At 67.7% G+C, this 25349-nt stretch overlaps 1 protein-coding gene across 1 annotated transcript; it reads left to right on the top strand.

Annotated features, from left to right (window-relative positions):
* Window positions 1-3216: 3216 nt before the first annotated feature.
* Window positions 3217-25349, top strand: MTA1 (metastasis associated 1). Its single transcript, XM_032839670.1, has 25 exons — window positions 3217-3310; window positions 4473-4765; window positions 5202-5383; window positions 5482-5538; window positions 5908-6043; window positions 10041-10134; window positions 13185-13235; window positions 13326-13452; window positions 13520-13583; window positions 14622-14739; window positions 16924-17026; window positions 17573-17672; window positions 17984-18172; window positions 19063-19137; window positions 19227-19285; window positions 19547-19662; window positions 19833-19984; window positions 20077-20266; window positions 20403-20492; window positions 21519-21671; window positions 21817-21852; window positions 23444-23455; window positions 24334-24365; window positions 24484-24635; window positions 24716-25349. Exons 1-25 carry the CDS (start codon window positions 3217-3219, stop codon window positions 24864-24866), a joined length of 2826 nt encoding a protein of 941 aa, XP_032695561.1. The 3' UTR covers window positions 24867-25349.

Below are 25349 nucleotides of genomic sequence, written 5' to 3'. Positions count from 1 at the left end.
TGACGGGCAGGCCCCAGCTGCGGTCGAAGGGGGCCGACGCGCTGCCTCCTCGTCTCATTCCGCACCGTGAGCAGGGCTCCTCCCTGGCCTGTCCAGTGACACGTTTTCCACATGTCTGTCCTCCTGTTAAACTTGCGTTCGGCGTGCTGTCTGGTGTGGCGGTCTGCAGGGAGGCCGGGGCGCCGCCCGAGGGCACGCCTGTGTCGGGGGGACTCCTCCAGGTGCCGGCCACATACGCTGAGTCGGGCGTCTCTGACCCGGAACCTGCACGGCAGCGGGTCACGTGGCGGTCAGGCCAGCAGACCCTGACCCTGGGTGGTCGCAGCTGGTGTCAGCGGTGACGGCAGAGTGCACGTCCCCTGTGCCGTCCCGTGGCTGGGTGTGTGCTGTGTGCGCTCACGGTCAGGTTCGCCGGGGTTGGCCCGTCTGCCAGCCGTGCCCCGGGGTGCTGGAGAGCACGTCCGCAGCCCCGGGGGTCGCCAGCATCCGCTGAGCAGAGTGTCCCGGAGGTGGAGTCCCCCAGACATGCCCTCCGAGGTGGGTTCCGTGTCGCTGGCTGGTGCATGTTTGGGCCGTCCTGGCGCATGCCACAGGCCGGCCCGTTTGTGGACGACATGCTGAGTTTTCTCGGACCCGGACGCTGGGACGCTGGGAGGCCCAGGCTCCCCCAGACTCAGTGTCTGCTGAGGCCGCCTTCCAGGGTGCGTGGGCTCTGGGGTCACGTGAGGGGGACTGTCGTGGGGCGGGGGGCATCGTGGGGAGGCAGGGTCTCAGCCCGAATCCTGGAGTTGCAGGGGACGGATCCTGGCGGGCCGTCTCCGGTCTCTGGTGACGACGGGGGAAGCTGGCGTGGACTCTGGGGGTGAGTTCCGCGGACACGTCCTGGTTTCTGGAGGACGAAGACGCCGGGACCGGGTCGCTCGCTGCACGGCGAGCATCTCGCGGTCCCGCTGGGCGTGCGGCGTCGGGTCCCTGCTGGCGACGAGCAGCCTGGGGCCTCTTCTCAGGCGCGCCCGGGCCTCTGTCCTGCTCTAAGAATCGGGTAATTTCCTTTCTTAGCGTTGAGTCAGGAGAGCTCGTTGGTGGTTCTGGAGTTCCACGTGAGCCGCGCCGAGCTTCCTCCGTTATGATCTGGGCCTGAATCAGCCTCACAGAGGTTTTGTCCTGTTTTCTTAAAATTTTTGTGGTTTTGTGTTTGTTTTTTTTTTTTTTAAGATTTTATTTATTTATTTGACAGACAGAGATCACAAGTAGGCAGAGAGGCAGGCAGAGAGAGGGGGAAGCAGGCTCCCTGCTGAGCAGAGAGCCCGATGTGGGGCTCGATCCCAGGACTCTGGGATCATGACCCGAGCCGAAGGCAGAGGCTTTAACCCACTGAGCCACCCAGGCGCCCCAGTGTGGGTTTTTTTTTTTAATTTTTTAAAGATTTTCTTTATTAGAAAGTAAGAGAACGTGTGTGTGCTCAGCAGAGAGCCCAACACGGGCTTCGTCCCAGGACCCCGGGACCACGACCTGAGCCAACTGTGCCCCCCCGGCACCCCCATGGGTCTCACTGTCAAGCCTGTGATCCGTGTTGGGCTGGATGTCGTGCGACGTGAAGTTTGAGGCTCTCTGTTCTTTTCTGCACGTTCACGAGTGCCCTGTCGTCTGTCGCCAGTGTCCTTTCTCACCGGACGGGCCGGCTCCCTCGTCATACTGGTTTCCCGTGGCTCTGCGATTCCCGCCGCTGGTCCCCCCCCGGGAAGCCGCGAGGCCGGGTCCGTGTTCTCGGACGCGTCTGGCCTGCTGTGATGTCTGCGTCTCCTGCGTGGCTCTGGGTCGGCTTGTGGGGTTTTGATGGGGACGCTGTGGGCTCTCTGCGGGCTGTTTGCGGAGAGTGTCCCCTGCGGCGTGTCCCACGCACGAGAATTCCAGGAGACTCCTGTCTCGGCGTCACGGTAAACTTTCCCAGGTGCGGCTGAGGTCACCCGAGCCGTCACCGCGCTGTCCCCGAGTCCGTGGACGCAGTCCTGCTCCACAGCGCTCGGAGTGCCGCGCCGGTCTCTGTGCCGTGACCTCCCCTTGCGGGAACACAGGGAGGCAGTGTGTATGCGGACCCCAGCGGTGTGCGCGTCCTTGTGTGCTCGGCTCAGGTGGCGAAGCACCGTGTGTCATTGGGGCCACGGCCGCTGTGCTGGCCAGCGCTGTCTGTGTTGGCGCCACTGCCTTCGCCCGGCTTGCGGGCAGACGACGGTCAGGAAAGGTGCAGGATTTAAGGTGGAGCCTCTCGTCCCAGCGGAGCTTCTCCACGGAAGAAAAGGAGACGCGCTGCCGTCCACGGCTCCTGCCCCACGTTCCTCAGCCAGCAGAGCCGCTTCCCGAGTGACGTGACCGCGGAGCGGCGCGAGGGCCGTGCAGGGACCAGCTGCTGCGAGCGTGCTGTCGGGCAAGTCGGGAGGAGACGGCCCAGCGCAGACGCAAGTGGGGCCGCCGGCTCGTGGCGGGGAGCCTGCTCCGACGCTGTGTGGGGGGAACCGCCATGCGCTGCGGCCAGAGACCGTCCTGCCTCGGGGCCCCGCTCATGGGTGCAGGTGGGGGGCTGCCCCGGCCGTGTCTCCGGGACACCCCGGCTGGCACAGGTGTGGCATGCGGGACGGAGCGGAAACCGTGGGAGGCTCCCGACTGCACAAGGGCTCAGAGACGTTGTGCTGGGGGCTGGGGGCTGAGGGACATGTGAGCCTCCTGCCTCATGGGACCCGCGGGTCGGCGTGACCGCCTCCGCCCTTGTGCGCGTCACTGTCCTCAGCTCTGTGGATTCCGACCCCGCGTGGATCTCGTCTTCGCTCGACTCAGCTGCCCTGCGGCAGCCCAGTGTGCGGCAGGGGCCAAATCTTACCGCGGTTCCCTAAATCCGGGGGAGAAACTGAAGTCCTGGGGAAGGAGAAGGGCCGCTGTCACCCACCACTCTCCCCGTGTGGCTGCGGAAGCTGCTTGCTGACCGTCCTCTGTGAGGCCGCGTGACCTGGCGCACTTGCCCCCGAGCCGCACCTTGACCAGGCAAGGCCGCTGCGGTGACCGCCAACGGCGCCGGAAGCTCTGGGAGCCCCGTGGGGCGACCGCGTGGCCCGCGCTCCGGCGGGAGGCGCAGCTGGGCCGACCCCGAGTGCCGGGACGGGGCCTCATCCAGGGTTGCAGTGGACCCTCCGGACCCCGGGCACGCGGGGGCCCTGCTTCCCGATGCGCGAGACAGTCAGCGCCGCGGGCAGTGCAGGCCCCTCCCGTGGTGGCTACCGCCGCGCCAGGCGGAACAGCGGAGGGAAGGGCGCACGGGGTGGGGCCCAGGCTTCGGCCGGCCTGTCACCGGGGTCCGCGGGCGCCGCGGGACGGGCCGCTGTCCTGTGATGCTGTTCGCACACTCTGCATGGGTTTCTCGTGCACCGTGACGGTGAGACGTGTCAGCAGCACCACACATCCGTACTAGCGGGCGTCACGGTTGCCCTGGACGGCGCAGTGCAGTGACCTTGGATCCCAGTGACGCAGACGGTCCTGTCAGCTAAAGCTCCGTGCCCAGTTCTGACCGTCTCCCTCCAGCGTCATTGATGGAGGCTCCGTGGCATGGCGATGCCGCCTTAGTGCCCACCCGGCGTCTCGGGCAGAGCCTTTTGCCCCGTGGGCCCCAGACCGACTCCCCGTGTGGCCCTGCGGCCCCTCGGCGGTCCTGTGTGGGCGGCTGTCCCTTCCCTTCTGCTGCTGCTGTCTCATTGGTCCCTGCCCGGGACCGTGGGCCCTTGGCTGAAGGGACGCTCCTCGGTGCCACACGTGTCCCCTAGCTCGCGCCCCCGCCCCCCCACCGTGTCGGTCACCTCCACGTGGACTCGGGATTTCTGTACTTGGGGAGTGCTGCCCGGGGCTGTGCCTGGGGTGCTCCTGCTTGGGAGGAGAGCGACGGTGTGGGGGTAGCCGAGGGCTCCCCGGGCGCCTGTGGCCGGCCTGGCGGTGTCCCCTGTTGTCCAGGCTGCTGGAGAGTTCCTGTCCGCACCGCGTGTGTCCCTGCGTTCTGGGACGGACCCCGGGGGCTGCGGTGTTGCGTCGGTTTCCGCGTGGTCTCCACGTCTGCTCTCGGGTACAGCAGGCGTGGGACTGGCGTCGGGTCCCCCCTTGGTGTTGCCTGGGGTCCCCAGGGATGCCACCTGGGCCTGGGGGGCTGTTTCTTCTCTTTTCTTTCTGTGCCTGTTTCTACTTTGTGGTTACAGTTGGAAGAATTTTTAAATCCATGGGCCGACACCCCCTTACTTTTTTCTTTTTTAGATTGTTATTTTAGGGAGAGCAGAAGCGGGGGGAGGGCCAGAGGGAGAAGCAGGCTCCCCGCCGAGCAGGGAGCCCGATGTGGGGCTCGATCCCAGGACCTGGAGAGCATGACCCGAGCCGGAGGCAGACGCCCTGCGGACTGAGCCCCTCGGTGCCCTGGAGCCTGACTTCTTCAACGGGCACAGGGTTGCCCATTCTCCGGCACGAGCTTGGGTTTGCCCCGTTTCCCCCGAGCCGCAGGCTTCTGGCCCAGAGCCGCCGCACGTCCCTTCCTGCCCGGCGCCTGCTCACTGCGCCCCGCACGCCCTTGCAGCGTCTCTCGCTCTCCCTTGCCGTCCGATCGGAGGCTGAGCCGCCACGGCCCGTTTTCAGGAGCAGCTTTGCTCCCTCCGGCGTTGCTGTGTCGCGCGTGTTCCCGCGTGTGCTGGCGTCCACCGGGCTCACTGTCTCGTCGCGTTGCTTTTGTCATCGACAACGGGTAACGTACCCGCAGCCAAGCCCGCTCGCCCGAAGCCTGCAGTTCTGTGAATGGCGGGGGCGCTCGCCAGGCTGTGGCCGGCCGCGGGGACGGGTGGGGGGCGCGGGGGGAGCGGGGTGCACCTGCTTGGACGGCCAGCCCCAGGGCCCGGGGGCCTCAGGAGAGCCACGTGCGTTTCTTAGAATGAGAGTTTTATAACTTTGCATAGAAGTGGCTTTTTGAGCAACGATTTACGAGATAAAAGTCACGCGTTCTACCTGCGCAGGCAGGTGTGCAGGCAGGTGCTCGCTTGGGCCCCCCCAGTACCCGTAGGACCTCTGGTGGGGGTGGGGCTGGGCTAGGTCCTCCGGCAGACGCTGTGCTCGGTGTGGGCACTTGGCGTGGCCAGGACTTAAGCGGCTTCCAGCTGCCACGAGCCTCCCCCCGTCTTCTGCAGAGCTGCGGGGGGAGGGCCTGCGGGCCTTCCGTATGGGCAGTGGGGGACGGGGGCCAGCGTTCCTGGTGCAGGCTGGTAGGGACCTCAGCCTGGCCCTTTCCTGGCGCTGACTCTGCCCTGGCCCCCGTGGAGCACCGGCAACATCAGGGCGGCGTGCGGCCTCGTGGCTGCCCTGGGCTTCCGTGGGAGCCTGCCAGCCTCCCTGAGACAGAGCCCAGGCCGCCCGCTGTGGAGCCGGAGGGACGCTTATAATGACGTGGTGTTCTGGGGGACCTGGCAGGTGGCGGCAGGATCTCTGGACCTCGTTCCTCCGGCACCTGACGTTGTCCCCGTCCCAGTGAGCTTGGCCTCTGCCCAGGAATCTCTGGTCTCCCCGTTCACTGCCAGGGGTGCACGGGGCCGGGGGAGGACGTGCAGGGGCCCAGCAGCCCTCCTCACGCTGACGTGGGTTCCAGGCCTGCTGGTTTCTGTGCTCGCTTGTCTGCCGCGGCCTGTGTGACTGGGGGCCGCTGGTGTGGGTCCCTGGGATAGCGGGGGTGGCTGCAGGCCTCTGCTGGGGGCGGCCCCCTCCCCCTCATCTTGGACCCGTGCCTAGCACCCACCAACATGTCTCTGGTTCCCTCGTTTTCCCTCCGAGATGCTGGGGGCACGAACTTCTCCATTCCTTCCCGTGTCACGGCCCCTAGAATTGAGGGTGTGGGGATAGGGGGGTCAGGAGCCCGCTGGTCTCCAGGGCTCCGTGCTGTGGGGTGACGCTCTCTCCTCCTGTTGCAGACTACGTCTATTTCGAGAACTCCTCCAGCAACCCGTACCTGATCCGCAGGATCGAGGAGCTCAACAAGGTAGCGTGTGCGCGTGTGGCCTGCGGGCTGGGGTCTCAAGTGCCACCTGGGGTCTCAGGGCTGGCCCCGGACCCTTTGGTCCGTTTGTCCCCAGGGTCACTTGCGTAGACCCGGGTCCTTCTCCTTGGAGAGCCGAGCGGGGAGGTCCCTGCGACCTCATACAGGGGTGTGTCCAGCAGGGCCCTGAGCAGGGCAGGGACGTCTGGCACACGTCTGGGGTGGACGCCCTGTGGGGTCCCCCTGGCTGGGGGTTCCCTGTCCACCTGCTGCCTCTTTCCCACTCCCTGAGGCACCCACTTTCCCCTTGTTCCAGGCCTGCAGACCGCTGGCCGCCCTCCCTGCCTCTCCTGCTGGCCTCCTGATCAGAGGCATTCTGGGCAGCGCGAGGGGAGAGGCGGGTACAGCCCTGGGTCAGTGGACTCCCTGCGGCTTCTCCTTGCCTTGAGGTCCTGGGGCTGCCGGGGGAGGAGTCCTCCCCAGGGAGAGACCTGTTTTCCCCCGCGGTGCTCCATCCCGGACCTCAGGCTGCGCAGCACTGTGGCTGGGGATTCTTGGGTCACGCGGGACGGGGCGGGGTGGTCAGGGTGCTGGTCCCCTGAAGACCAGACTGGGTCGCAGCTGAGCCCTGACCCGCTGGCCCTGCTCACCAAGAGCCTCCTGCTGCACGTGCCACATGGGGGGCCGGGAGCCTGTGCCCTTGAGGCTGGTTGGAGCAGCCTGGCAGCGCCTGGAAGGCCCAGGGCTAGGGCTGGAGGGGGCAGGGCCAAGGGAGGCAGCCAGGACATCAGGAGACCCCCGCTGGGACATGTGCCCTCCAGGCACCTTGTTGGTGGGACGCTTTTGGCCACCTGCCAGGGACGGCTGGAGAAGGGGTGGACAGCATCACAGCTGGACAGGAGCCCGTGGTCACCCACCCACCTGTTGGCCCATGCTGACTCGGGGACTCCTACCGTGGCAGTGGAGAGCATGGTGGGGGGGCCACAAGGGGCCAACCCTGCAGCCGCCGTGGATGCTGGGTCTCGAGTGGCTGGGTCAGCAGGTGGCTGGAGGTGGCCTCCCTGAACAGGCCAGCCTGGCCTCTGACCCTCGATGTGGCTCCGATGCTGAGAGCGCAGTCGCACCACCTGTGGGGCCAGTGGGGACAGTGAGGCGCAGATAGCTGGGGCCCGGCCTGGCAGTGGCCGCAGCTGACGCTGTGTCCGCATGCCTGTAGCCCCGTTACAGGTCAGGTCGGGGCAGGCAGCTAGGGGACCCTGACAGGGCGTGAGATGCCCCCAGCAGCGGGTGCTCCAGGCAGGAGGCCTTGGGGGACCCTCCCTGCACCAGAGAGTGTGGAGAGTGGGGGCGGCTGAGCCGGGTGGGAGGTGCCAGTCTGCAGGCAGTGTGGGCTGGTGCGTCCTCGGCCCCCGGGCCCCGCCAGCCTCTCCTGCTGCCCCGTGGGACGTGGGGCTCAGTCCTTGCTGGAGAAGTCGACTCAGATCCACCTCACGGGCCGGGTTCCGGCAGGGGCTGCCTGGAGGTCTGTTTGCAGGTCCTCCTAGTGGGGCCACCGCGCCCACGGGCCCCTCAGGCACAGGAAGAATGGCTCAAAGGCGCCACGTGTTCAAAGGACACCTTGAACGTGGAAAGCCACGTCCTTGCGCTGGTGGAACCAGCTGTAGGAGAAAGGAAGGGTCTGGCAGGAGCACCGATGCTGCAGAGAAAGGGGCCTGGGACATGGTGGGCGGCAGTCCAGGGTGCGAGGGAGGACCCGGAGCTGTTGGTGGGAATAAAACCAGAACCTGGGCTTAGCTGCGGAGCTGGGGGTACCCCCGGAGACCCAGAGTCCAGCGTGCGGTCAGTAGGGAGTGCGGGAGACGAGGGCTGGGCTGCACGCCAGGTGGGGGCTGGTGGCAGGTGGGGCAGGGCAGAACTGGCACCTGAGGGGGTGTTGGTGGGCAGGGGGCAGGGGCACCGTGTTCTGCCCCTTTTCCGTAAACGGGGAGTCTCTGCAGACCCGTAGCAGTGGTCCTGTCGCGCTGGGTCCCTTTTCACGAGGTGCCCTGCGGAGCTGGCTTGCATCAGTGCGGTGACCCTGGGCTGTGGCCTTCAGGGTAGTTGTTGGCGTTTCTCCTCGGAGCTGGGTGGGTCTGCACAGCGCTGGCGGAAGTTGCTGTTTTGGAAGAAAAGGAGCAGGGGCCTGGGGAGGGACGTGGGGTGGCAGCCAGGCCAGAGGTGCCATAAGGTAGCAGAGGCTGGCAGGGAGTCCTGGAGTGTTAGAAGACCAGCATCTGGTTTGGCGCATGAAGGTTAGACCATTTGGGGCTGTGGCCCCCACCGGGAGGGTCTTGAGACCCGCCCAGAGAGCCTGCCCCGGCCCTGCACGCTCTCCTCGTGTCAGGAGACAGTTGCCAGCCTCCTGCCTCGGTGTGTGCAGACCGCAGCTTGGGTGGGGCCCCTGGGAGTCCTGAGCGCCAGCAAGGGGAGCTCCTGGGAGAGGGAGTCCTGGGTATCCTGGGTCTCCAGGGCCCGGCTTGAGCCAGGCCTCACCCAGGCTGTGCAGGGCAGCGCCCGTTGCCAGGCTGGGGTGCAGGGACCCCAGCAGGGCCCTGAGTGGGGGCCGCGGGCTGTGCCCTGCAGACACAGGGCGGCCATCCCATCCCACCCCAGGGATGAGGCTTCGGTGGCCATGGGTCCAACCTCATCCTCCATGCCCATGTGGCCCTGATGACCATCCTGGGCATCCCCAGCCCGGTGGACGCGGCTCGTCTGGACCCCAGCGGGCGGTTTCTGGAACCGTTCCTAGGAGATCTGTGGTGATCCGGGGTCCTTCGTGGGGCAGCCTCAGGAAGCCTGTGCATGCAGAGTGTCCCCAGGTCTGTAGCTGTCGTGGCAAATGGCGCCTTTCACGGTTTCGTGCCTGTGGGCTGCCGACTGGGTGCCCCCCCAGCATTCTTGGTGCCCCCCATTCTGATACTCGGTAGGAGAGTTTCCATTCTCCCGCTGGAGGGCGGTTGCTGTCGGGGCCCAGCCCTGCGCGTGTGTGCAAGTGTGTGGGGCCAAGAGTGGGTCCTACCTGGCCTTCGTGCTCACCCGCGGAAAGTCCCAGACTTCTTGAAGGACTGTCGGCTTCACAGAATTAAATAACTAAAACTTTTGAGCCGTAAAGACGATTTTAATGATAGAGATGCCGGCATTGAGTTGTACGGAGTCGTGGTATAGAAGCCTCATGTCCCTGTGAGTTGAGGAAAGGTCCCCTCTTCCCATGAGACTCTCCTTCAGCGTTCTGTTCTCCTCCCATGTTTGTGGAGCTCCGTGCAGGTCCGTAAAGGCCTCTCCCCAGGGCTGGGGCGTCGACCGCTCGCTCCCAGTCTCTCGTGGGCTGCCTCTGGGTATATTTTCAAGATGGACGTATTTGGGAGAGGGCGAGCGCAAGCAGGGGGAAGCGGGGGAGAGGATCTCAAGCAGACACCCGCTGAGCACAGAGCCCGATGTGGGGCTCGATCCCACCACCCTGCCATCAGGACCTGAACTGAACTCCAGAGTATGACGCTTACCAGACTGAGCCCTCCAGATGGCCCTGGCTGCTTCCGTTTCCACACCGGGGTCAGCTCAGGGGTGTGCTGGCCTTGGTCAGGCCCAGAGCGGTGCTGGAAGGCAGGGACTCCAGGGGCCGAGGGCACGGCAGGCTTTGGCCAACCTCGGGTCATGGTCGTCCTATGCTGGTGACCAGATGTCCACCAGGTTCTGGCCCTGAGCAAGCAAGACCTATGGGAGGGACACAGAGGCCACCGGGAGTGAATCTGGGCCGGTGGCTAGGGTCAGCTGTGTCCACAGATGGCACCAGGGGTGGAGGGAAGATAGACCTAGGGTGGGTAGGAGCCCGGACTGGGCTTAGGTCCGTCGTGCATCCCCTCCCTGGGTCACAGGTCCCAGCCCAGGTCCCTTCTGGGGGCCGCCCCTGCTGGGAGCGGTCCGTTGGGGGCATGTGTTCTCAGTCCCTGCTTTGCTGTTGCAGACGGCCAACGGCAACGTGGAGGCCAAGGTGGTGTGCTTCTACCGCAGACGCGACATCTCCAGCACCCTCATCGCCCTGGCAGACAAGCACGCCAGTGAGTCTCGGCCTTTCCCACAGGGGTGGCCCAGGGCACAGCTGGGTCTGCGGCTCCCACCTGCCCTGCGCCCCCCACCCCCAGGGTTGGCTCTTGGGGTCCTGGAGGCCTCTCTGGGCCGCCGGCCTGGTGCGCCTCCCTGGGGTTTCTTGCTCACAGGGTTAACTTGGGGAGCACTGCCTGGATGTTGTGGGGGAGGGGAGGGGAGAGGAGGGGGCGGGGCCCCCACTGGAAGGTTGTCAGTGCTGCTTGGAGCTGTGCTTTCGAGACAGAGTCCGTCTGTAGTTGGAACCTGAGTCTCAGAAGTTGCGGCGTGAGGGGCTCCCAGCAGCTTAGCGTGAGCCGCCTCCCAGCCGGGGGCCAGTGTCCCCGCTTGCAAACAGAAAGCCACGGTCTGGGGACTGGGCCGCACCTGCTTCCGTGCCCCAGGGTCCCACGTGGCCCCTCCAGCCAGCAGTGATGGGGGGATTCCCAGCGTCCCCATCCTTGGGGTGGGAGCTGCCTCAGCCTGGGCTGGGGTTCTGGACTCTGTCGGAGGAGGACGGCTCCAAGCGGGTGTGGAGTCTGCCGCTGGTCCCCCGGTGCTTGCCTAAGAGGCCGTCCCACCTGGGCACAGGTGCTGTTCTCATGAGCTCATCCGGTGTGTCTGGGCGGGCGTGGGCCCCACCTGTCCCTCTGGGTTGGGGATCCAGACACGGGGGAGCCAGGATGGCCTAGCTGGGGGGGGACCCCTGCCTGTCCCCCATCATGATGGTGGGAGAGGCTGCATATCCAGGCCACACCGGCCTCCACCCTGGGTCCTGGAGGGGCTGGAGGCAGTGGGTCCAGGACCGGGTCTCCCAGGGCCTCAGGGACGAGGGACGGAAGCACTGAGGCGCATTTAGGGGCCCCTGGCAGATCGGCACAGCTCAGTGGGGCCCTGGGACAGGCCCTGCACCGCACAGGGGTGCACAGCCGAGCTGGTGCTTGGCTGGCCTTGCCTGGCTTCCCAGGGGACAGTGGGGGCCATGTCTGGGCTCGTGGGGCGGCCGTGGGCCTGGGCCTTGGTGTGCTTTATGCCCCCCTCTGGTTTCACTGGCCACTGTGCACTCATGATGCCGGTGGCCTGTGTCCAGTCGTAGATGAAGCGTAAACGGTGGGACCCGGGGGTCACTGTTGACTTGGGGTGTTGATGCTTGAGCATCTCCTCACCTGTGTCCGCTGCCCGGCCCAGAGTGGCACGGTCCCCAGACGCAGCACACGCGGCCCACGGTGTTCCCACGGCCGGGCTCTGCCGCTGTGGGGCACCATGGAGGTCAGCTCCAGGAGGGCACTGGGCTGGTGTTATGTGATGGGAGCTGGTGGGAGTGGGGGGGAGGCAGTGGACCTGAGGGTCCCCCAGAGCACTGTAGTGGGGTGCGTGATGGGGTCCGTCCCCGGGCAGGACCTTCCCTCTGCGTTCTGGGAGCCGCCACGCTTTGTGCTGGCCACTGAGTCTTCTGGTGGTTTTCCCAGCACCCACATTCTGTGAGCCAGCTCTGCTGGTGCAGCCCAGGAGAGACCCGCCTGCCGTGGTGCCCGTGCTGCAGCCCAGTGTCAGGGGCGGGCATGCGGTCACTCTGCGGGCCCTTCTTCCAGCAGGAGGGAGAGACCCGGGGAGCCTACTGCTCAGTTGGAGGCCTCTGGCCTTTCCCGTCCATCAGCTGACAGGGTTTCTTCAGAGACAGAAGCCCCAGCCTAGGCTAGATGCCCCTGGGCCGCATGGGTCACCCCAGCAGTGGGGATGTCCCAGCCGCTGTCCGCTCAGTCCTGACCCCTTGGAGGGAACTGGGACGGTCTCCTCAGGTCACAGCACACGTGGCCACAGCCCCTTGGCCCGAGCCTTTCATGCCCACGCAGAGCTGTCCTGAGAGCAGGACCCTCTGTGCTGGGAGAGTGGCAGGCACAGCTGATCTCCCTAGACGCCCGGAGCTAGCTGCTAGGTCTGGTCGGGGGGGCGGAGCCCCTGACGTGGGGTCCAGGACCAGGACACGGTGGTCCAGGACACACAGGCTGCCTCCCCAGCTCGTGACTCCCTGGGCTCCTGGAGGCTGAGCCCGAAGGAAGGCTTGGAGTGCTGAGGTGGGGGGCACGGGGCTGTGGGAAGCTCTCCCAGTGTCCTGGGGGTGCACATAGGACCCAAGCCCTTCCCACTCCTGGGGCCCCTCTGCACCCCTGCTGAGGGCGGCTCTGACGGGCCACGGTGGGCTTGTGTCAGGCTGGGGAGGGGCCCAGGATGACTGACTGGCCCCGTCCCTAGCCACGCTGGCTGGGCCCGTCGTGCTGCCCCAGGACAGGTGTGAGCAGAAGGTGGGCTGGCTGGGGGATGTCTGGACACAGGTGATGTCCGCAGGCGGGGGCGCAGCGAGCGGGCAGGGAGGCGCAAGGCCGGCAGTGTGGACACTTGGGCTCCCGGGGCCCATGTCCCTGGAGCAAACAAGACCGCCTCTCCCTGGCAGCCCCCGCCTGCGTCTGCACCACGCACCCGGGGACTTCCCTCAGCCACCACAGGGGGGCAGCAGAGGGCCACGTGGCGGCTGAGAGACCCGGATAGAGACCCAGGGCTGCCCAGGTGCAGGAGCCCCGTGCGGTGGCTGACCTCTGCACGCCCCTGCCCTTGCATGGCCCCCCACGCCCCGCACACCGCCCCAGACCTCCACTGTGCCTCCAGGGGCGCTGCACCCCCAGTGCCGTGTGCTGGGCTGGGCTTCCCGGTACCCTGACGCGCACACGCGCACTTACACGCACACGCGCACGTGCGCACACCTGAGTCCTGGGCGCTCCCTGCGGGGTCGTTGGTCCAGCCCTGCAGGTGTGGCTGAGGCCCCCTGGGCCGGCACGCGTGGGACGGTGGACACACCGCTGACCTGACCCGGGCCGTCCCTTGCCCGTTGTCCCCTCTGAGGCCCTCGGCCCCGTGTCTACCCCTCCCTCCCTCCTCCTCTCCCCACAGCCCGTGGGCGGCTGGGTGGGTGGGCGGCCGGTGCTCCGTCGCCGACCCCCGTCCCGGCGCTGTCTGTCTGTCCGTTTAGCCCTGTCCGTCTGCTACAAGACCGGACCGGGGGCCGACAACGGCGAGGAAGGTAAGAGCCGCGTGCCGCGGGGAGCCGCCCGGGCTGGGGGGAGGGGCACGCGGGCAGGGCGCGGCGGGCTCACGGGACCCCGCCCGTCAGGAGAGCTCGAGGAGGAGATGGAGAACCCTGAGATGGTGGACCTGCCCGAGAAGCTGAAGCACCAGCTGCGGCACCGGGAGCTGTTCCTGTCCCGGCAGCTGGAGTCGCTGCCCGCCACGCACATCAGGTAGCCGGCGGCCCCGAGGGTGCCCGGGGGCCGCCCTGCCCCGCTGACGCCGTGCCCGCTCTTGCAGAGGGAAGTGCAGCGTCACCCTGCTCAACGAGACCGAGTCCCTCAAGTCCTACTTGGAGCGGGAGGTGAGGCCGGACGCAGGGTCTCCGGGGCCCCACCTGCAGCCCTGGAGGACGGGCAGGGGCACGGCCCGGAGGGGCGTCACGGGGACCCTCACCTTCGTGAGCCGCAGCCGTGTTGGCCTGGCGGCGGGAAGGGCTTCTGTTTCTGTGAAGCCAGAAACGTCAGCCTCGGCGGGGGCTTGGGGCTGCGGCGCGTTCCTGTTCCACAGACGGGAGCGGGGACCTCGTGTATTTGTGGGTTGCTACCCCCCGAGCCCCCTCCGCCCCGGGTGTGGCCCCCGAACATGTCTCCAGACACGCGTGTGTCCGTGGGGCTGGACGGGGTGCGGAGGGGTGGGTGGCCTGTGGTGGCTCGCGTGTTCCCCGCCTCAGCCCTCCCTTTGTGCACTGCGGGAGGCGGGAGCCCGCGGAGCTGCCGGGAGGGGACAGGCCCCCAGACGGTCCCGCAGAACAGGCGCGCAGATGCTCAGAGAAGGCGTGGGACGCCGGGGGCAGGGTGCGGTGTGCCGGGGGCGCCCGTGCTGGGGCTGAGCCCGGCAGCCTACATGCGTCCCAGAGGCGAGGCCCGGCTGCTCTCGCCGGTGTCCACTCACTGGCTCAGGAAGCACCTTGCTCTCGTGAGTGAGCAGACAGGCCACTGGCCGTGCTGAAGGTGCTGTAGTCGTGTCTGGTCCAGCCTCCGGGGGGTTGGGCAGCAGAGGCTCGTGGCCGCCTCCGGGCTGAGCCAGAGGCCCAGCCCCCTAAGCCCACACGGGCGCTGGCCAGCTCGACGTGGTTTCTGAGAAACCCGGGCGAATGTCCCACGCAGGCAGCGGGGGTCGGAAGGGTGGGCCGCTGGGGCGTCGCGTCCAGAATGTTCCGTGGCGCACGGGCGTCTGCAGGGGGCTGCACGCGAGCAGCCCGTGCGCCCACGTCGCTCCCCGAGCTTCCTGCAGGGCTGCGGCCCGGCGACGGCCAGCGGCGCGGGCGCCCCATGCGCGGGGTGGGCTCCACCGGGGCCTCGGGCGACCTGCTGACACCACGTCGTGTGCTGTCTTTCAGGATTTCTTCTTCTATTCTCTAGTCTACGACCCCCAGCAGAAGACCCTGCTGGCCGATAAGGGAGAGATCCGCGTGGGAAACCGGTACCAGGCGGACATCACCGACCTGCTGAAGGAAGGTGGGCGCGGGGACAGCCGGCGGCTCTTCTAAGCTTTGTCTCCAAAAAAACTTTTTTGAATGAATTTGCCCGTGTCACCGGCTCCTGCCCGTGGGAGGTGCCGTCCGTGGCCTGTGCAGGGGGAGGCTGTGCGCGTCTGTCCGGTGGGCGTCGCGGGCCGTCGCAGCTGGGGCGTGAGAAGTGTGGGCTGCGCCTGGCCGGCCGCATCCCTCCTCCCGCGAGCTGGTGCAGGGGTGGCAGGCCTGGAGCATCCGCGGCCGGGTGTTGCCTGGGGCCCTTGGCCCGCTGGTCTCCCCAGCCCCTGCCCTCCCACCAGGCACACTCCCGTCCCCCGTCACCCCTCCCGCTCCTGCTTCTCTCTCTGCCGAGGTAGTTGGGAGCTGTGACGTAGGACCCATGGGTGAGCCTGTGACCAGTTGCCGTGAGCGTCTTTCTGGGGGGCTCCACCGTGAGCTCCTCCGTGCAGCCGGCCCTGTCTCCGTCCGCGTCCTCTGCTGCTCTCAGCGCGGCGGGGTCGCGTCCCTGCTCCAAGCCCAGCCGGGTCTGTGGGCCCGTGGCTCTGTCGGGCAGCTGGACGAGGGCCCGGGGCCTGCTGTTCCCAGAGGATACACGCCCTTCCCGGGGCTTGCGGCTCTCCTCCACGCGTGTGAGCCCCCTTCCCCGAGGCTGGTCTGGTGTTGACGCGTGTGTGCCCATGTGTGCGCTCGCACACCGGCTTCCTCCCCATGTCAGCTGGTTGTTTTTGTTCGGGGCGGTTGGTTGTGAGGAGGCGCGTGGGGGGAGCCACGCCAGGACACCAGGAAGCACACGGGGTCCCTTTGTCCTGCCCTGCGTCCCCCCTTCTGGCTCTGGCCGCATCTGGGGGCTTCCCTGAGCACGTGCCCCACCACGAGCTGCGCCGTCCTGATGGCGGCCGGTCTGACTGAAGGAGGAATGGCTTGTGTCCGAGGCCCTTAGTTTCACAAGCAGGGACCTGGGTGCCAGGCCACGAGGGCAGCCTCAGTGCTGCGGGGCCCGGGCCTGGGCCGAGCAAGCTCCTGGGTGCTGTAGCGAGGGGGTCTCGCTCCTGGAGCTCAGGACCCTCCTGGGGAACGAGATGGCAGCCCCGCCTGCGGCGCGTCTGAAACTAAAGTGGGAGCAGCGTGGTGGCCGCAGGGGCTTAGCGTGGGCTGGCCCACAGGCTCGATGGTGGGAGGCGTTGGGTCCCAGGCAAGGGTCTCCACACACGCTCGCCTGGGGAAGGACGCCACCCACGACACCGGGAACATCCCACCTGTACTCAGCCTGTGCCTCCGTCCGGGGCAACCGGACCCCTGCGGTGGGGAGCCGTGACCCCGGCTGGGCCCACGAGGCCTGACTTTCCCTGAGGCGAGGGAGCACGTGCTTTCCTGGCGACTGTGAGCCCGGCCCGAGCCGCCTGCTCACGCAGACTCCGTGGTGGGTGGGCTGGGCCCTGACACGGGGGGACACAGCTGTGAGGGTCCCCGACCTCAGTCTGGACTTCGCTGCCCCCACCAGCAAGGGGCACAGAGCGGCTCACCAGCACACGGGCAGCCTGCAGGCCTGAGAGGTTGTGGCCGTGGCCGTGGGCCAGGGAGTCCCTCACACGCTGGCTGGCTGTGCAGGGGCGTGAACCCTCCCTGGGCGTCTCCTGTGCCATCCATGCTGCCCTCTGCCTGTGAGCTTTCTCTGTCCGAAGCCGTCACGTCCACCGGATCGCGGGCTCCAGCCCAGCTCTGGCGTCTGCAGGGTGCAGCGGGGTGGAGCGCGGCCGGGGCGGGACGCCGAGCAGACACGCGTGCTTGGACGCAGCCGAGTCGGCGTCCTGTGTCCCAGCTGCGGGACCTCGCATTGTCTCAGGATCCGGAGCCCGATCAGCAAACCCAAAACGAGCTGTCTCTGCCGCCGCTGTCACGCCTGCGGCGCCGGCCCCAGCCTGTCGTCGGGCCCATCCGGCCCCGGCGGCCAGCCCCGGCCTGCTGTTCGCAGAGCGGCAGATGCGTTGGGTGCCAAGCACGTCGACAGCAGCCTCGCCTCCTGGGCCCACCAGGCAGGGGATCGTGTGGCCCTCCGGCCCGTCCGCCAAGGCCCCAGAAGCAAGCAGGCCCTTCGTTCTGAAAGGCCTTGGTGTGAGCCTGGGGGCTTCTGAGGGTCTCGTTGGCGTCACCCTTCTGTTTCTTGCAGGTGAGGAGGACGGCCGTGACCAGTCCAGACTGGAGACCAAGGTGTGGGAGGCGCACAACCCGCTCATAGACAAGCAGATCGACCAGTTCCTGGTGGTGGCCCGGTGGGTCCCTTCCCTTCCCTGGGCGCGGAGACTGCTCTTGGAGTCCTGGGGCGGCTCCGGCTTTGAGAGGCAGGGCCTGGTCGCCTGCCCGCACCCCTCGGGGGCCGGGTACCTACAGAGGCCGAGCTGCGGGGCACAGATGGGGCTGCTCCTGGGGCTGGATGACTGGGCAGAGATCGTGTCCCCGTCCGGACGCGCTGTGGGCTGCTGTCTGCGCACAGCAGGGCGGGGCCTGGGGAGCGGAGAAGGAAGGACACGGTTCCTGAGATCCGGGCCCTACGCCAGCACGAAGGCAGTGGTCCAGGAAGGGCACACCCGTACTCGTCCGCGAGGAGCCCTGGGGCTGGGCGAGCGGCGGGGGGGCCTTGTGAGGGTGCAGGGGTCCCCGCGGTCCTCAGCTGGATCCCGAGCCTTCACTACGGAGGGGGCCCTGCCCGGGGCGCGGAGCCACGTGCGACGTCGCCAGGGCCTACCGTCTCCTGTGCTCTGGGTAGGGCCGGGGGGTCCCCGCGCGTCGGGCTCAGTGGTCACCGTCCCCAACCCCAGCTCCGTGGGCACCTTCGCGCGAGCCCTGGACTGCAGCAGCTCCGTCCGGCAGCCCAGCCTGCACATGAGCGCCGCGGCCGCCTCCCGGGACATCACTTTGGTAAGCGGGGACCCCGGCTGCCGCTGCTGGGTCTGGGGGGGCCTGCCCATCCCCGCCCCTCACAGGGCACGTTTCCCTGCCGGTTCCCGCGCCAGCAAGGGTGGGCTGGGCCGGGAGGGGCAAGGAAACCGGTTGACCGCGTCCGCTGGCTGCACGTGGGACGCGTCTGCCCCTGCCCCCCGCGAGGGCCCCGTGGGCTCATCCAGGGAGCAGCCCCCCAGCATCCCCGCGGACCCCCAGCGGTCTCCCGGGTCCATCCCCCTCTCCTAGCGGGTGGGTGGGCCTGCGTGACCCAGTGTGTCCCGCCACAGTTCCATGCCATGGACACGCTGCACAAGAGTGTGTACGACGTCGCCAAGGCCATCTCGGCGCTGGTGCCTCAGGGCGGGCCCGTGCTCTGCAGGGACGAGATGGAGGAGTGGTCAGCCTCCGAGGCCAGCCTGTTCGAGGAGGCCTTGGAGAAGTACGGGAAAGACTTCACAGACATCCAGCAAGACTTCGTGAGTGCCCGACGTGCGCGCGCAACCCCTCCCCGGGGCAGGACCAGGGTCCTCCTGGCTCGGTGGCCGCTGATGGCTCCTGTTGAAGCCGCTGAGCCTGTCCTCACGCGTCCTTGTTCCATGTCCACCGGGGACTGTCCCTCCGCGAGCCCCTGGCAGTTCCAGCGCGGGCAGCGCCCGTGGCCTCGCACACCCCTCTGTCCTTGTGCCACGCCAGACTACACACGCGCTCCCAAAGGGACAGCCGCGTCGAGCACGGCAAGCCCCGTGGGGAGTGCATCAGTGGAGGTGGCAGGGGCCCTGGGTGGGGCCAGGACACGGCAAGCAGGCCGGCGTCTGAGGAGGGATGTCCCAGGTCGCGGGTGGGCATCCCAGCAAGCCTCCAGGAGGCGCGGGGGACTTGCCACAGGTAGACAGGCCCGTGGAGGGCAGAGAAGAGGGCCAGGTCCCCACGCTCCGGAGTCTGACGTAGGAGGGACTTGCTGAGGTCCCAGACACGGTGAGCGAGAGCAGCCAGAAGGTGGCCTGCAGGGAACGCTTGGCCAGACACGTGGGGCTGCGGGGCTGGGACCCCACCATGAGCGTGTGGCCACCTCAGCAGCAGGTTGGGGACAGCGTACAGACGGCATCTGAGTTCCACGAGCTACGAGGCAGGTTTCCACGTTGCGTCCACACCACAGACGTGCTTCGTCCCTGCCCAGAGCACGTTGGTCCCACAGGTGGCGCGGGCAGGGCTGGCGGGAGCCCTCTCCACTGGTTGGGGAGGGCCGTGTGGTGGCAAGCCGGCCGTCCTTGGGAGGGGTCCTGCCCGGCGGGGCTCGGTGGTGCCACGGTGGGGCTCCTTGCTTGGGGAGGCCCTGCTGCCTGACGCGCGGCCCCGTCCTGTGCAGCTGCCCTGGAAGTCCCTCACCAGCATCATCGAGTACTACTACATGTGGAAGACCACGGACAGATACGTGCAGCAGGTACGCACCCCCTGCCTGTGCCCCCTGCCCGCGCCCCGACTGGCAGCCCTTCCCTGCCTGGGTCCCTGACCTCCGTTTCCTGTTTCCAGAAACGCTTGAAAGCAGCCGAGGCGGAGAGCAAGCTGAAGCAAGTCTATATCCCCAACTAGTAAGTACGCCCCGGCGTGTCCTCGCTGCCCACGGGGGCCGTGGGCTGGGCGGGAGGGACGCGGTCCTCCTCTGGGCCGAGCACGCCTCTGCCAGCCAGAGCTGGGGTGCAGACGGGGCTCAGAGCCGGCCGCAGCTGCGCCCAGGACCACGGGGGAGAGCGCCGGCGCCTGCCCGGCGTGGATGGGGCCGCCCGCCCCCCGGAGCCGCAGCCCAGCGGCACGGCGCCCCGTGACGGCCGCCCTCTCTCCCTCACCCTAAGTAACAAGCCAAACCCGAACCAGATCAGCGCCGGTAGCGTCAAGGCAGGCGTGGTGAACGGCGCGGGGGCGCCGGGCCAGAGCCCTGGGGCCGGCCGAGCCTGTGAGAGCTGCTACAGTAAGTGCCCGCCCCCGGCCTCGGGGCCCACCGCGCGCTGGGCGCCCTGTGCCGCCCTGGGGTCCTGGCGGGGGGCGCTCGGCGGGCGGGCGGGCGACGCTGTGTGATGCTCTCTGCTGTTCACCGGTTCTGCTTAAGGACCCGTCTGTCTCCAACTTTGTTGTCCGTAGCCGCCCAGTCTTACCAGTGGTATTCTTGGGGTCCCCCTAACATGCAGTGTCGCCTCTGCGCGTCTTGCTGGACGTACTGGAAGAAGTACGGTGGCTTGAAAATGCCCACCCGCTTAGATGGAGAGAGGCCAGGACCAAACCGCGGCAACATGGTAAGCGGGCGCCCCCCCCCGCCCCCACGCCCTGCCGGGCGCGCGGCCCGCGGTCATGGCGCTGTGTCGGGGCGGCGCGCCCCCTTCCGCAGAGCCCCCACGGCATCCCAGCCCGGAGCAGCGGGAGCCCCAAGTTTGCCATGAAGACGAGACAGGCCTTCTACCTGCACACCACCAAGCTGACACGCATCGCCCGCCGCCTGTGCAGAGAGATCCTGCGCCCGTGGCACGCCGCCCGCCACCCCTACGTGCCCATCAACAGCGCGGCTATCAAGGCCGAGTGTGAGTGTCGGCCCCCAGCCTCCGGCTCCTGGGCTGTGCTGTGGGGGTGGGGATGCGTGTGGGGGACATGGGGGACGCAGGGGATGCAGGGGTGGGGTTCCCGCCCCGGGCCCCCTGACCTGTTCGGCCCCCGCAGGCACGGCCCGGCTGCCCGAAGCCTCCCAGAGCCCGCTGGTGCTGAAGCAGGCCGTGCGGAAGCCCCTGGAAGCCGTGCTCCGGTATCTCGGTGAGCCTGCCCCTCCCCGGCACAGCGTGGCTGGTGCGCTCAGGGGTGCCTGCGGGGGCACCCTCCGTGCTGCTGCTGACCGCCCCCCGTGCTCCTGGCCTGCCCCTCTGGTACCTCGCACCATACCAGGCCTGGAGGGGCGATTGGGGCCTGAGCTGCTGTGGTCCCTGCACCACCCTCACCCTCCGTCCTGCTGGTTTTGTACTGCTATGGGGGGGACCTGGCGTGTTCCAGGGTTTGGGTCGGACATACCCAGGATGGGCGTCCGTGGTGGGCACCTGCAGCGTGGTCCTTCACCCCCATCCCAGAGGAAGGCCCATCGCTGCGTGAGCGGCACGGGCACCGGTCAGCAGCTCACAGGGCGTGCCCTCGGCGAGCACCCCCGTGGCTCAGCCAGCTACCGCTCAGCCACCGGCCGCTAGGGCGGGAGGGCGCAGGGCTGGCTACTTTGCTGGGCTCAGGGCCGGGTTGTGGGTCAGCCCCTCCCGGCATGGAGATGATTGACCTTCTGTGAAGGACATTCCAGAGTCATGAGCTAAGTGTGTTCATGTGCACGCAAGTGGGTCTTGCGTCATCCGGTGTCTAGGATCTGGGTCGTGGGTCTGGGCCTTGCCCCGTTCTGAGAGCCACCAAGGGCTGGGGAGCCTTGGCAGGTACGAGCCTGAGCCTGCCATGGCCCAGCCCTTAGTGGGACACGTCCTTGGCTCGGCTGCCCGGCTGTTAATTCATTGCCTGGCCGGCGGCCAGCCTCCTGCCATCAGCTCCGGTGGCCCAGACCTAGACACCTCTGATGGGCCTGCTTGTTTTGGGGGCTGTGTCTGGAGCCTGGGAGCTCCTGGCGTGTGTCCAGTGATCGGTGGGGCCCAGCCCTCCCTGGCTTTTCCTTGCTCCCAGAACACCCTGAGGTGCGGGCCTGGTGCTGGTCTGCCCCAGCGGGCCCCGCGGTCATCCCCCGTCACAGTGGGGCCTGGGGGCGTTTGTTGCCATTCGCCTCCCACAAAGCCCATCCTGTGCCGCTCCCGACAGAGACCCATCCCCGCCCCCCCAAGCCCGACCCTGTGAAGAGCGTATCCGGTGTGCTTGGCGGGTTGACCCCTGCCAAGTCGGCCCCTGTCATCAACAACGGCTCCCCCACCATCCTGGGCAAGAGGAGCTACGAACAGCACAACGGTGTAGACGGTGAGTGTCCGCTGGGCGGCCAGGCGGGGCCTGCGTGCTCGGCCGGTGCGGCCTGCCGGCCTGGGGCTGTCCCGCCCCGTCCCCGCCTGGCCTACACCTGCTGACCGTGCTCTCTCTCCTCTCTCCCGCCGCCGGGCGCTGGCAGGCAGCATGAAGAAGCGTCTCTTGATGCCCAGTAGGGGTAAGGCCTGGGGCGGCCGCGGGCGTGGGCGCCGTGCAAGCCCCCCGGCGGTGCCTGCGGTGCTGTGCTCTTGCGTGCATGGTGCACGGCGGGCGGCTCGGGGCACGCTCACGGGGCAGTCCACGCGGGCCGGGCCGGGCCGCTCCCCACGCTCCCCCCCGCTCCCGCGTCACTGGGCAGGGGACCCTCGCAGGCCCCCACATGCCGTGTCCTTCCCTGGGGCCTCCGGCTCACGGGTCGTCCCCGCCCTCCCGGTGCCCGGTCAGTGGACTGTCCGTGCTCGGGTAGCCCCGGCGCCCCCGCCTGCCTGTACTGTCCGCCGTCGCGCTGTGACTGCTCGCATGCTGTCAGCCTCCGCTCCCGTGGCTGCCCGTGCTGTGCCTACAGCCCTCCTACGTGCCCTGCCTGGGGTGAGGGGCCTTCGGGACACTGGCCTCTCCGGTGGGGCAGATAGGCCCGAGCTGCTGGCATGGTCCAGGCCACGGCCCTGCAGGGGTTGGGCTCCCAGGGGAAGGGACCGAGGCTGGCTGAGAGGGCACAGGCAGCAGGTGCCCCGGGCGCCACTGTCAACGTCCAGGGTGTCCACGCGTCCAGGCCTGTCTACAGTCACCCCCTGCAGCGGCTCAGGGTCTTGCTTTGCTTTCTCAGCTGGGCAAGGGGCACCCGTGGGTTCCAGGGCTGCTCCAGAAGGAGGTGCTGACAGAGGGGTGGCGTGGCGGCTGTGGGGGGCCTGTGGGTCCCAGTGGCTCTGGCTGCCCCAGGGTCAGCCAGCGGCTGGATCCGTGAGGGAGGGAGGCAGGGGAAGCAGGCCGGAGGGAAAGACGGGAGGAATGCACTCGTGGCCCCTGGTGATGAGAGGCTCAGGGGCCTGGGTGGGCACTCCGACACCACGGGCCAGCGAGCATGGACGTGCCCAGAGTCCCCTGCCCCCATGGTGGCGGGTCAGGAGAAGGGACCTGGAAATGGCAGCAGGCAGCAGCCATCCAACCTGGCCTTGCTCTGGGCCCGCCCACTCTTCTCTAGGCTGTCCGCCCCCCGCCCCCCCAGCCCTCCTGCCAGGGCCTGCCACCCACCCTGTGTCAGCAGTAGGGCTGGCCTGCTCACCGGCCCTCTGTGGCAGACGCCCCGCGGACCCCCGATCACGTCTCGCAGAAGCGGAAGCCCATGCTCGCGCTGCTTGTGGGCTTGGAGCTTGTTTTGTAAAAAGCCGTTAGCCCGTGTGGCGAACGAGGTTAATTTATTAACCTCGATTTTTTCAGTTTATCCAAATTGGTGTGTTTCTCTACTTCAGTCCTAGCATGCGGGTCCCCAGGGTGTCGTTGGTGTGCACCCTCTCCCCGCCCACCCCCCCGGGGCACTGGGGCCATGCGCACGAGCCCAGCACAGGGGAGGCCACAGCCGGCCCCCTGGGTCACCACAGGGCAGGCATGAGCTGAGCTCTGGGCCTGGGCCACACCCTTGGGGCACTCGTTTACTAACCCGGCCCCCCTGGCACGTCTGCTCCTCAGCCCGTCGGCCCGTGGCAGTGCGTGAGCTCACTGTCTCACACTAACCGTGTGTTTTCTTCCCTCTGCGCCCGGCGCTCTGATAGGCACTTACCTGGGTAAGTAGCACCGGGCTGGGGGGCTGCAGGCCTGGTGCGGTGGCCCTCCCTCCGCCCTGCCCCCGGGCGCCCCCAGCTAGCAGGTGGTTTGCGGGGGGGGGGCTGGACAGCTGCTCCCCAAGACCCAAACCTTGGCCGAGAAGCGTGTCTGGGGAGAGCTAGTCCCGGCAGGACAGGCTCGCGTGCTCCCACGGCATGTTCCTGTGCTGCTATGAGTACTCCCGCGTCTGCGCTCGCTGTTGCCGGTAGAGCTGGGGCGGCTGTGGCGGCCCTGGGGTCACCGGGCCAGGGTCTGGGGGCATGTGAGCCACGACCTAGGACAGGGCCTTCTTGGTTGGGGGCCACTGGCACAGGCTTGCAGCTCCAGGCCCCAACCCATAGGGTGGAGGCATCTGGCCTGGTCTCTTCTAGAAGCTTCTGTTCACTCTTCCAAGGCAGCCAGCCCCAGGGTCAGTGAGGGACACTTGGACTCCCTTGGGAGAAAGCCCAGCATGGCCTGGCCTTCTGGGGTCTGTGCAGCATATCTGAGCAGGGGCCACCTTGCAGGGGCTTCTGACACCACAGTGTTCACAGCCGGGCTCGGCATGCTTGGCTACTCTGTAAACCCGGCTTCATCTGTCTCCGCGCAGTTGAGGGCGGGCGGCCTGCGTGCCAGGGAACGGGCTTGTCAGACCCGAGACTCCGGGTCTCCTGCCTCGAGCCCACAGCGGTCCCTGTCCTCCAGGCTGGGCCAGAGGTGGTCCTTGGAGCCCCAGCAGCTGTGGGGTCAGCTGGGGGCTGCTTGGACTGGGCCAGGGCCAGGGCAGGCCGAGGCCCCCGTGTCCTCCGCCCCTGCCCGCCGGCTGCCGGGCCTCATGTTCCCTTCTTCCTCCCGTCAGGTTTGGCGAACCACGGGCAAACCAGGCACATGGTAAGAGGGTGAGCCGGCGACAAGGCGTGGGGGGCCTGCAGGACCCCTGCCCGAATGTGTGCGTGCACACGGTTCCCTCGGTCCCCGGGGCCCCCCTCACGCCTCCCCCCCGACGCAGGGACCAAGCCGGAACCTCCTGCTCAACGGGAAGTCCTACCCCACCAAAGTGCGGCTGATCCGGGGGGGCTCCCTGCCCCCCGTCAAGCGGCGGCGGATGAACTGGATTGACGCCCCTGACGATGTCTTTTACATGGCCACCGAGGAGACCAGGTGGGGGCCTCCCCGGGCCACGGGTGAGCCGGGGGCGGCCACCACGCCCTCGTCACCCGTGGGCGTCGCTCTGTCCACAGGAAGGTCCGCAAGCTGCTGTCGTCCTCGGAGACCAAGCGCGCGGCCCGCAGGCCTTACAAGCCGGTTGCCCTGCGCCAGAGCCAGGCCCTGCCGCTGCGGCCGCCCCCGCCGGCCCCTGTCAACGACGAGCCCATCGTCATCGAGGACTAGGCGCCCCGCGGCCCCGCGAGGCCTCTGCGGCCACAGCCCCCGCCCGCCCACCCGCCAGCCCGCCGCCCGGTTTTGGTAGCCCCCTCCCGCCCCACCGCAGAGAAGCCGCTCCTTCGGGGACGCCGCGGGAAGAAGTGCCGTCTCGCTTATTCCCCGAACGCCGAGGAGCCGTTTTTAGCTTTGTGTTTACTTTTTGGCCGGAGCGGAGCTGAGGGGCCGTCCCTGTACGCCTGCACCAGCTGCGGGCCTCGCGGGACGGCCGGGAGTCTCGTTGTGTTCTGTTGAAGGTGCCATTTTAAATTTTATTTTTATTACTTTTTTTGTAGATGAACTTAAGCTCTGTAACTTACATCTGGAATGTTAGGATCGGCCCGGCCAGTGGCCGGCCGAGCTGCCTGGTGGGGTTGGCCCCTGGTCTTTTCAAGTAATTTTCATATTAAAAAAAAACAAAGAAAAAAAAACTCATAAAAAGAAAAAAACCAA

This window comes from Lontra canadensis, unplaced genomic scaffold, assembly GCF_010015895.1.
Source record: "Lontra canadensis isolate GAN:19392208 unplaced genomic scaffold, GSC_riverotter_1.0 scaffold108, whole genome shotgun sequence".
Taxonomy (NCBI): Eukaryota; Metazoa; Chordata; class Mammalia; order Carnivora; family Mustelidae; genus Lontra; species Lontra canadensis.
The sequence above is the reverse complement of the archived record's forward strand: the minus strand, read 5'-3'. Positions and strand labels throughout refer to the sequence as shown.

Bases quoted from the DNA above. Each gene is read 5' to 3' on its own strand.
- MTA1 (XM_032839670.1), top strand. From the start codon at position 3,217: ATGCGCGAGACAGTCAGCGCCGCGGGCAGTGCAGGCCCCTCCCGTGGT. The intron at 5,539-5,907 runs GTGAGCTTGGCC...GTGTGGGGATAG, and splicing joins CTGACGTTGTCCCCGTCCCA to GGGGGTCAGGAGCCCGCTGG. The intron at 18,173-19,062 runs GTGAGTGCCCGA...CGTCCTGTGCAG, and splicing joins CAGACATCCAGCAAGACTTC to CTGCCCTGGAAGTCCCTCAC.